The 11,470-nt window shown below is 53.7% G+C and overlaps 1 protein-coding gene across 1 annotated transcript; it reads right to left on the bottom strand.

Moving 5' to 3' along the window:
* Positions 1–8,048: 8,048 nt before the first annotated feature.
* SOX21 (SRY-box transcription factor 21) lies at positions 8,049–10,616 on the bottom strand. The gene has a single exon (XM_046665018.1). The coding sequence runs from the start codon at positions 10,479–10,481 to the stop codon at positions 9,651–9,653; it is 831 nt and encodes a 276-aa protein (XP_046520974.1). The 5' UTR covers positions 10,482–10,616; the 3' UTR covers positions 8,049–9,650.
* Positions 10,617–11,470: the final 854 nt, after the last annotated feature.

Genomic DNA, 11,470 nt, shown 5'->3' with positions numbered 1-11,470 from the left:
TCTCATGGACGGCATCCTCGTGACCTCGGCCAAGGGCTAGCGAGAAAAGCTCCAAGAAGCGGTCGCCATGCGCAGAGGCTCATCCTCCCCCACTGAAACCACCCGCGAGGCCCTTTGCGGTGCGAAGCGCTTCCCCGCGGCTCGCGGGGGCTCCGCCCCGAGCGCGCACCGCCGGGAGAGCCCCGACGCAGCCTTTACTCTGCCTACGCTCACGGTACCGGCGAGGGGACAGCCCTGGGTGCCACGTGGGGCGCTGGCGTCTCCCAGCTGCGGGAGTCTGAGACTTGAGCAAGGCCTTAAGGCCCCCCGAGGCCTGGATCCACGCTAGTCCCCGAGGGCCTGGGCCAGGGCCGCCAGCCTCGGCCTCCTCGCTGAGTCCCAGGGCTGCGCTCCGGCCGCCGGCGCCCAAGTCGTGCCCGGCCCAGGCCTGTTACCCAGTGTAGGCACGAGAAGAGATGGGCCCGGGGGCCGTGGGCGGGGGCGGGCGGTGAAGCCGCCGAGGCGTACGCGTACACTCAGCGTTGTCACTTCTCACAGCCTCCAAAGACCAAGGCGCCCCGGCTCCAGGCAGACAGAGGCCCAAGGGCGACTTTTCCGAGCGGGAGGTGGCGGGGGCTTTGGGAGCGTAGTGGGTGGGTGATTATTCCCCACGGCCGCCCATCCGCCCGCAGACATCAGAGAACACGCTCGTTGAGCGACCGCGAATCCACAGCTCGACGTTTTCTTTCCCAAAGTGGTCACGACCTCCATCTGGCGCATCCGAGGACACCTTCAGGGTCCCCTAGTTTTGCGCAGAGACTCGTGTTGGGTAAAGCTCGCCCAAAACTTGGGGAGTGAGGAGGGCACCTCCAGGTCTCCAAAGTCTGCATCCCACTAAAAGAAGTCGAGGCAGTTTTCTAGAAAGAAAGGAAACGGTGTCCACAGACGCGGGGAGTGGGTGCGCGTGGATCCGTGCCACCCGCCGTGCGCTCGGGCCCCCAGGAGGAGGGTGTGCTCCGAGGTGTGGGGGCGCAGAGAGACTCCGCGCCGCCTCCGGCCAACCCCCGGTTCCCGCGGGTATGGGGAATTCCAGACCCGCCTGTTTCGGCTCCCCGCGCGCCAGGGAAGCGAAGGGTAGCGGGTGGGCGCTGCCGCCGCCGGCTCATGTTTATTCACGCGGCCTTAAACAGCCTGTTCGAATACGTATTAATCAGTCGCTCTGCTTACTCGAGTCTAGGTTTGCAGGAGAAAGCTGAGTCCCTAAAAAGGGAGAACAGCAACTTGGGCTCTAGAAGCCTTGGTCTGGGGCAAAGCAGTCGGCGCCTTGGTTCCGCAAGCAGCCCCAGTGGGGCAGTGGCTGCCAAGGGGCATTGAGTCGATTAGCCGAGGGCCTTATTTATGCCCCCAGGCTCTCGCCTCACCATTGGAGCTGGGAACAAGCTCCCGAATCGTCCTAAGGGTCTCTCAGGGGCAGATTTCCTAGGAAGGAAAAAGAGCTTTAGCTTCAGTCTCTCCCTTGCACCGGCTCCTCTTCTAAAGTCCTATCATATTAATTCCAGTCAAGTTTATTTTTCTTAAATAGGTCCCCATGAATATATGTTTCAGTCTGCACAAAATATGTTTTCCACGGTGGGTCTGCGAGGGTTAAATTAGCTGGCCCCAGTTGCAGAGACTCCTCGTTCTAAAGTGGCTCCTGCCCCAGATGGAGGGGTCGCCGAGGTTGGGAGGAGGACTTTCAGAACCCTCCCTCGCCTCCAGATCCCCCGGCTCCACGCGGAGCCTGCCAGAGCCCGCGTGGTTATCATCTCCCACTCCCTTCCCTCCCCAGCCCCGGCCAGGTTCTTCTCTCAGCTGGGGCTGGACGGCGGCGGTGTTGCAGAGGAGTCGGGGTTGGAGGGAGTCGGGAGGTCGCGGGTCCTCCACCTCCTCTTGCTGTTGGGCTTGTCTGACCTCTCATCAGCCCTCCGCAGCACCTGCCCCAGGTGTGGGACCTGAAGGCAGGAGGGAGTGTCAGTAGTGCTGCAATTCCATTTTTTCTCTAGTGCTGATTTTTTCTTTTATCCTCCCACCCTTCCTTCCGTTTCGCCCGGCACTTATTTTTCTTCTGCTTCCCTGAAGAGGTTCTCCGTCTCCTTTCCGGGGCTCTAGGAGCGTAGTCTTACTCCTTAGCATTGAGCAGGTCTATGCAGGCACGGTGAGGCCATATAGGCCACCATTCGGATGATCCAGTTTGAAACAAACGCCCTTACCAAAACTTCAGCTAAGTGGGAGAGAGCAGGGGAGACTGCGCGCAAACGTTTGTTAGACAGAATTCTCGTGGTTTGCGCGCGGTCCTAATCCCACACAATTTCCCCTGATTCCTGATGCCGCGCGTGTAGCTCTCCAGTCCGGTGGAATCTCGGCGACGACTCTCAAGCCCGGAGTTTACCACGTGGCGATAAATAAACCGGGTCCGCTCCCAACTCGGTGTGTGCGCGCGCGTGCACGAGCTTTTAGACAGGAAATACCCACAGGGCAAATGGGGAAAGAGCTAAAGGCTTCCCTGAATTCAGTGGCAGTACCTGCGGGGGACTCTGGGGAGGACAGACTGGGCTCCCTGCGGATGTCACGGTGGTGACATTCTAGGAAGCTTGCCTCGCTCTCGCCTCCCCCCACACCCCTGGGTTCCTGAGAGCCCTTTTAAAAGTATTCCCTCTTCTGCAAACAGACTTCTCTCCCCTCCTGACCTTATGAAAAGATGGCACCAGCAGTGGAGACAACTGATCTGAAAAGCCTGTCTCGGTCTCTGTTATCCTGGGCTGTGCCTCTCCTTTAGGGATTTCAAGCTTTCTGCGAGTAGCTAATTGCCTTGGGGTGATCCCGAAATAAAACTGTGCAGGCGGGGTGGGCAGCGAGGGGGGAGCTCAAGTGAAATTGACAATCCAGTAATATCATTCCGTGAAGAGAGTCTCAAGACGACTTCGTAATTTCCCTTAAGAAATCTGGTTTTACTGGTCGATCTCAGTAGGAGAATTCTTTGTCTGGAGGCTCGAAAATGAGTAATAGGCCGTGTGTCTCCAAGTCCTCGGCTAACAGATAATAAATACACTCAAGGAGAGCAACGAGGTGTTTACAATTAATATCTAAACTTCTGCTGTTTGTCAAAAAGTCCCTAAATAACCCCTCCCCCAATCAAGCGAGGAGCCCAAAGGAGGTAGAAATCAGTTGGAGACATCTTCAAAAGGAATTAAAAAGCCAAAGCTGACTTTATTTCCTCCAGTCAAGTGTGAATGATGGGGCGGCCGAGGCAAGGGTGACGGAGTCTACCTGACAAACCGTGCGGCGAGGGGCTGGGGTGAGAAGTGGGGGGAATGGAGGGGTGGGGTGTCACATTGCGCTCCTTGCCTTGCGAGTACCACTTCCCTGCTCTGCGCCGACGCAATCCAACAGGTAGCCGCCTCCCCACAAATGCCCATCACCCCAAATCGCTGTGCGTTTTATCTCCTCAAAGTGACTCCCAACGGGTTTATCCGGATAGAGCTCTTCGCAAGTTTTTCAGATTTGTCCATTTCTAGGAATTTGCATGTTTTAAGGGAAGCTGAACCGCGAAGGCTCAGGTTACACTTTAAAATCTGCGATGCTTCTGCGCGCCCCCCGCCACTTGGTAAGGCTCCATTGCTTCTTTTAAAAGAAGAAGAAGAAGGAAAGAACACTGTTTTGAGAGTTTGGGATTCTCCCCCCCCCCCCCCCCCCCCCCCCCCCCCCATGCACTTTTGTCACAACAATTCAGAAGCAGTTGTCATTGCTTCTCAAAACCTAGTTTCCCGCCGGCCGTCTGGAGGGTCGCAGAGCCCCTGCTCAGAGTGCCCTCTGCGCCTCCGCGCGTTCGCAGGGACTTCACGGCTGGGCCATCTAGAATTTGCATTCATCATTTAAGTCAGGGGTCCCGCTGAAAGCGACTGGAAAGTTCGACGGCTGGGTGGCCCAGCAGCTGAGTAGGCCTGGCAGTCAATCATCAAAAATAAAACAATTGATACCGTTAGCTGCAAAGGCCCCTACGGACGCCTGCCTCCAGGGCAGTGCAGGGAACCCGAGGACCCCAGATCTCCGCGGGTTCGCGCCCTGCCTCCGGGGACAATTCAGCCAGGAGGGTCCCTGTCCCATGGGTTAGCCAAAGACGTACAGCCAGGAGGGGAAGGGGGGCAGGGACCAAGAGGAGAAACAACGGAAAGAGCCAACCTTTAAACGTAGTCTAATTCTTTAAGGAGGTGAGTACAACGTTTCTATGCAGACAGGTGAGGCTCCTCCGGGTGGATTAAGGGTGAGGACAGAGATGGAATTGGGGGGGTGGGGGGGGCAGTAGTTGCTCGTCGCTTGTTTGGTCTTCACATCTTTTCTAGCAGCCCAGGTAGGCTGGAGGCAAAACCCTGAGAAGGCGATGGCGACCTTCCCGCCTGGACCAGTTCTCTAGAAAAGGGGGGAGGGGCGGTGAAAGGCAAACCTCGGCCTTGGTATTGCCCCTCCCCAACACCCATAGGAGGCCCGGGTTCCCCATTAAATTTACATTTATTCACTCATTCCACAACTATTCATTCAGCACCTAGCATGTACCAGACACTGTAATAGGCTCTCAAAAACGCAGTATAAATGGAAACCGAGAGCCTAAGGATTGGCTCCCTGGACTGTTTTAAGATCAGCAGGCATCTTGGAATCGCCAGACTTGCCGCTCCACAGATTCCAGCGCTGGGCAGTCGGACACAAGGAAACATAACTTCTGCATAACTTTTACTTCTCCTTTCCTTTTTTTCTTTTTTGGAGTAGCAAAGGACCATTAATTAGAAGAATAATTACTGCTACCCTATATTATCCCAACCTGTTCAATTTCTATCTGGTGCAGACAATGCTAATAATGGCAATTATTGCTTCTATAAACATCCCGAGGCAACACACTTCTCCCGCAGTGTGTGTGTGTGTTTAAAGAATATATATAAAAAGTTCCCCCGCTCATTTGCATAGCTTCATCTTTACCTTTTCCCATTCAGCCCTTGCAAAAAGCATATCTATTCAAAGCCCTTGCAAAAAGCATATCTATTCAAAGGGCATTTAGTCCATTTCTTTCTTGGCCGGTAAACCTATTCATCAATTGTTCTGCCTTGTAGATCGCATTCTAATGCTAATCTAGCGTGTTAAATATCTTTTTGTTCCCCTTTCACCGTTTTGTCATTCAGTTTATCCAGTTTTGGTCACCCATTTTATTTATTTATGCGCCTGCTCCTATTCAGGGGCTCATGTATTTTTTATTATGTTGTTTCACTGTCACGCAGTGTCAACTTAGTCTATTCAATGGGGGCTACTTGAAGGCCGGAGGGACAAAGCGTGTACACATTGCACCGCTATTCATTCCGGCCAGCTGGATCGGCTGAAAAAAAAACCTTGTGAAAAGAAACGCCTCACAATGGACACAGAAGAAGTGCACAATGCTAACAGTTTTCCAAATACCACTGATTGGTTTCTTCACAATGAGGAGAAAGCCGCCGCTTTTTCTTAGCTCCACTTCAACAAACAACACTCTCACAAAACCTCCCAACCCTGCGTTTTGTTCCCGGACAAAACCTCCTCGACTGTCTAAACGCTCCCACTGAAGGACAAAAAAAAAAAAAAAAGAAAAAAGAAAGAAAGAAAAAGAAAGGATAAAAAAAAAAAAGCTCTTTTCACTATTTCCCCTCCTTTTTTTTTTCTCTGCAAGAGAGAAAAAAGAAATGGAGGGGGGAGGGATTGTCAGTGAATTAATAATATCAGTCTTTTAAAAGGAGAGGGCTGACCTTTGAGATGCACTGGGCTGAGGGAGAAAGAACGGGGGAGAGATTAATAAAGTTTGGACGGCGCTCTCCGCCTCCGCTGCGCTGCGGGCGCAGGAGAGACGCGGCCACTTCGGGCGGGCGAGTTGCGGGAACTTCGCTCGCCCCGAGGCGGCGGCGGCGGCGGCGGGGAGCGCCCGCGCCGAGTCGCGCTCTGATTGGCTGGCGCTCCGGTCCCTATCTGTTCCGCGAAGACGGTGGAATCTTCTCTCCATCTTCTGCGCCCCTCGCCGAGGCAGTCCCGAGCCTGGGGGTGAGAGGGAGATCCACGCTTTCTTGTTCTAGTTTCGGGGGGGGTGTGGGGGTGGGGGGAAGTTGTCAAATGAAGTGACAATAGCAGCCAGCTCCACTGCTCCCCGGGAGCCACCCCGAGCCCGGCAGGGTCCCCCAGCTCCGTCCTTACGGCTCAAACAGAATCATTCCACCTGTTTGCGCAAAGCCAGAAGGCAACACACGCCTGGCCCCTCAGATGTGAAGCTTGTTTGAAGCCCTTAGGCAACTGTGACCCCCTAAGAAATGTCGTGGCTTTTTAAACCTTAAAAAGAAACGAAAACGGAAGAACAAGAAGGAAGGGAAAGAAGGAAGGAAGGAGAAAAGGAAGGGAAGAAAGAGAGAGAGTGATGGGTAGACAGAGAGAGAGAGATCTCGAGCCAGCAACAGCTCTTTGCCTCGTCCCAGCGCTATATTTGTGGGTCCCTCTTAGGCACACACCTGGCCCTTTCTCCACGTCCTCTTGCCCCAGAGTCGCTCCCCCTTAATTCTGCACAGTCTAACTTGGCAGGAGGCTTGCTCCAGGCGTAAAACCCGCCAACTTGTTAGCAAGCCCGCTGGAGTCAGAGTGGTGATAAACGAGTCACCCCTGTGGCCCTGTGGACTTACTCAAACAGCCGCACAATCTGCTGGCGATGTGACCCTGCGTGCTCACCCCTGGCATCCTCCCCCCTCTCCTTCCCCATCTTTCTAGTCTTCTTCTCATTCATCAACACTCCGGAGCATTGCTCCCAGAAAAGGCTCATCTTTGGGAAAAGGGGAGGGGGCGGGCAGTCTTCAGGCCGGTGGGGCCGAGCTGGAAGCCTCAGGGAGGTAACTAAGATTTAGGGCTGGGGTGATTTCCAGCGAGCCGCAGGAAGTTCCGTGTTGAGAAGTGATGGGCTGCTACAAAAGGGAAAGACGAAGCCTTGAAAGGATTTAATTAACCGTGTCAGGGATAATTACCCCTGGACAGTCCAAATTAGTTTTGCATAATCGCTCAGAACCATATGAATTAACTTATAATATTGCAAAGAGCTCGGGGAATAACAGGATAGGGATCGTTTTAATTAGTGAATCGGGGTCAAAACCAGCAGAGCCTATATCTCACATTTCTAAAACTTTTCATGGTTTTTAAAATATTATTCCGTTGGGGGAAAACAATGACTTTAAAGAGTTAGGTCGCTTATAAAGACGTGCAGCTCCAGAAACGGTCTGTCAAAGGGTAAACTAGTTTAGGACTAGTTGAGTCTTGTATCTTGAGAATTGGTATCTCAGTTGGGGGGGAATAAAGATCACCCTACAGTTAATTTTTTTTTTCTCTGCTATTCTTCCTGGTGCCCTATAATTTCTTTTCTAAAATTAAAATCCTTTGTGATTTCAAAGCTTTCTCCAGTGGAAACTTGTCCAGCCCTGGAAATTCAACCCTCTCTATTAGAATTTGTTATACTTCTGTTTTAATGCCATTAGCATGACAGAATAAAGCCCGAAAGAGGCCAAAAGTTGTACATTGTCGTTAGCAGTGGTTATCCTTCCAAACAAAGTCTTAAGGTGTAAACAAGGAATATGCCAAAGATACGCAAACAAATTACACCGATTTAAGCGGTGGGGCTGTCCTACTAACAAGATAAAGTGGTCAGGCAACTTTCCCCTCTTAGAATGTTACTGGAAACTACTGAAATGCTTTGAACAGTCTGGATGTTTTCAATGGACTCTGTTCTACTGGTTCATGAATGCCTTTTTTTTTTTCCAAGATAATACAACTACTTGGGTTTTTTTTTTTTTTTTTATCTTCTTTCCTATTCACGATTAAAAATGTGATAAATCAGGTTTTTGGCTCTGAATAACAATGGCTTGATTTAGATTTCCTAGTAAATCTACTCAAAAGCGAACAAAGGCTGCCTTTGGGGGATACCTTACGCTTCACCTGGACCAGGCACGTAGGGCGATTCAGATAGAAATCTAGTTAGGAACTCAACAAGCAATAGAGGATTTTCTCTTTTCCCTGGTTCAGGCTTTATTTAAACTCTTTGTTCAAAAAAAATGAACAGAGTGATAGTCGGATTCTAATTTACAGATATAGTTTAGACGTCTAATATTAAATTAGATCACACAAGAAAACCATTTACACATAAAGGTTAAAACCAATACTTAAACTTTTAAAAACTTTATATTACATAAAGCCAAAAGGAAACTAAATACATGTTAGCCAACTTCATTCACAAACATTAGTCAAAATATATACATTTAAAAAGAAACAAAAAAGCTATAATTGAGGAGGGTTCTTTTCTCTAAAATGTGTTTTATCATAACTTGCAAATGAATTGCAAGTGATCTAAAAAATAAGCTAATTGGGGAGGGAACTCCAAAACACATTTAAACAGTTAAAGTTGGTGGAGAAATACTAGCTGAAAATGAGAGACATCTGTCGAAACAATTCTGGGTTTCTTTTTTTCAGTTTTGCTAAATAATAAATATATAATTACCACTCAGACAAAAAAGTCTGATTTAATCTTAGATAAAACTGCGATTCTGAAATAGTCCCGCAATTTTTAAAAGTTAACTTTGACATTTGCTCAAAATGCTTTAGAGTCTAAAACCGACTCAAATTTAGGGCAACGCAAATAACACATTTTCAAAGACTCAAAGTTTTCACGGACATATACACATTTACATCTTAAGGTGAACGCAGCCATAAGCGGAAAATAGGAGCCGTGTCTTTTTCCTTCCTGTAAACCGTGTAAGAAATTCAAGCGAGCGGACTCAGGGAGACTTCTAGTAGTTTTGTTTTGTTTTTTTAAGGGAAAAAAATCCAACTGACAGCTTTTCATCTCACACATATTTCTTGTTTGCCTTCCTTGCTCTTGAGAAAGAGCCCTTGTTCTGATTTGCATATGGCGTGATAAACAAAAGAAACCGGGATCATCTCACATACAAAAGGCCAGATTCGAGCCGGTCACTGGTCAAGAACGGATCCGGTCTGGGGGTTCTGCTTGAGAGGACTGCGATTTGCAAAGTTCAAACAGTAAAACACGGAGCAAGGCTGCTCAGAGCCGTCCCGCTCCGAGAAACTAATGACACTGCTCAGCTTTTCCCTTGTGCCAGCCATTGCAGACCTAACATTTGAACAGCGTGCATGCAACGCAGACCAGGAGAGGGGGGCGGGGAAAAGGAAGATAATGAGGAAAAAAACCAAAACCGACAATAAACTTCCAACAAACAAAACTGGAAAGCCCAACATGTCAAAAAGTCACTCCTCCGTCTCTGTGGGCCAAAACGCAACAGGTTCCGAAGTGCAAAGCAAACACCAACTGCTGCCGGATACAACCGCCCTCTTTAAAGTTGGCTGCCGAAGTGCAGGTCTGAAATGATCCCGTGAATCCACACGCACACTCGCCCGCGCACTCGCGCGCTCGGCCACTCGCGCCCCGACTGGCATCTCTGCCTCTGCCTGGCTCCTATACATCTTATGTACATACAAACCGGGGCCCCTGCCGCGGGAAGGCGCAAGGGGAGGCCATAGAGCTCGTACCTATACATATGTACACGTGTGCACACCGGTCCTCGCAAGGCGGCCCCGCGGGGTCATAGCGCGGCGGCGTAGGCCGCGGGGTAGGGGTCCAGCTGAGGCTTGCCCATGCCCGGCAGCAGGATGTAGGCGAGCGGCGGCTGCAGCCCGGGGCTGGGCCACGCGCTGCAGTTGCACGGGATCATGTAGCCCGGGTTGCCCGGGCTGGGGTGCGAGTGCGTGTGCCCCCCGGCGGCCGCGGCCGCCGCTGCAGCCGCCGCCGCCGCGCCGTGGAAGGCGCCCGCGCCGGCGGTCGGGTAGCCCAGCGACGAGGCGTACGGGAGGCCGGACGACGACGACGAGATCTCTGCCATCTTAGAGCCCAGGTCGAGCAGCGAGTAGGGGCTGCCGGCTGCGGCGGCTGCAGCGGCTGCGGCGGCGGCGGCGGCCGACTGCGGGAAGAAGACGCGCGCGGCGGCGGCGGCGGCGGCTGCGGCCGCCTTCTCGGGGTTGGCGAGCAGAGACTCGGGCACCAGGCCGCCGCCCGCGCCCGCGTGCAGCCCGGTGCCCGCCTTGAGCGCCGGGTGCTCGGCGTCGGCCACGCCGCCCAGGCCGTAGGGCACCGGGAAGGCGAACTTGTCCTTCTTGAGCAGCGTCTTGGGCTTGCGCCGCGGCCGGTACTTGTAGTCGGGGTGCTCCTTCATGTGCATGGCGCGCAGGCGCTTCGCCTCGTCGATGAACGGCCGCTTCTCCGACTCGGTGAGCAGCTTCCACTCGGCGCCCAGGCGCTTGCTGATCTCCGAGTTGTGCATTTTGGGGTTCTCCTGGGCCATCTTGCGCCGCTGAGCCCGCGACCACACCATGAAGGCATTCATGGGCCGCTTGACGTGGTCGACCGGCTTGGACATGCTCTCGCTGTGCCGCGGCTGCAGCCCGCCGCCACCGCCCGGGCCGTCGCCCTCGGCCCGGAGGAAATCAATGTTGGCTATCCGCGGGGACCCGTTCGGCCCGCCTGCGCTCGCCGCACCCCACTTTGCGCCCCGGCGTCGCTCCCGCCCGGGAGGAGGGGGCTGGGGGACCAGGCCAGGGCCGCGCCGCGCTCCCGGCCGCCCTGGTCTCTCCGGCCAAGCGCTCGGGAAAATCCTCTCCCCGGCCCTATAACTTCTCGGCGGTGCCCCCACCCCACGGTGACAGTTTGCCCTTCGCTTTCTTTTTGTCCTTCCGCTCCAGTTGCGGTTGTTGGCGAACTCCCGGCCGGTAGCCGCTGCCCGGCAAAGCTCTCCCCCTCCTCGGTCTTTTTCTCTCTTAAATGCACAGCGGCCCGGAAAGTTGCGTCGCGGAGGCTCCACCAAGTTGAGCCGAGGACCCCGCCGCCGCGTGCTGCCAAGTGCCAAAGGGGGCTCTCGGCGGCTGGAGTGTTTGGGTTCTCCTCGGTGACTTTCTCATTTGACAGTAGCAGATGGGGGTGAGGGGAGGAGCGGAGGTGGCCCCCGAGGAGGAAGAGGAGGGGGAGGTGGAGGAGGGTCCGGGAGCACTGCGGGAACGCAGAGCACGGCACTGGATATAAATACAAATATAGCAGCACCAGCCGATCTTCCTGGCTAGGGGCAGGGCGCACTGATAGGACCCCCCCGCCAGCCCCGCAATCGGCTGGGTTTTTCGGGGGGAAGCCGTCCGCGCCACCAGCACCTGCCTCGCGGGTCTTCCTCTCCGGCTGCCGGGCAGGGAAGGAGGTGGAAAGAGGCTGCAGCAGCCTGGCGTTGCCAGGCCTCAGAGGAAGTCCTCCCGGCTCGCCGAGGCGCCGCGTCTCGCCGTCCCCGGGGCCATGCTGGCTCCTCTCGCTCCGAGCACCTCCAGGCGCGCCGGCCGACTGGGCTCCCGGCGCGCGCCGGGCGTG

The sequence above is a fragment of the Equus quagga genome, chromosome 6, assembly GCF_021613505.1.
Source record: "Equus quagga isolate Etosha38 chromosome 6, UCLA_HA_Equagga_1.0, whole genome shotgun sequence".
In the NCBI taxonomy this organism is placed as follows: domain Eukaryota; kingdom Metazoa; phylum Chordata; class Mammalia; order Perissodactyla; family Equidae; genus Equus; species Equus quagga.
Note: the sequence above shows the minus strand (reverse complement) of the source record. Positions and strands in the feature narration are given on the sequence as shown.

Excerpts from the sequence above, each read along its gene's own strand:
- SOX21 (XM_046665018.1), bottom strand. The coding sequence starts at position 10,481 with ATGTCCAAGCCGGTCGACCACGTCAAGCGGCCCATGAATGCCTTCATG.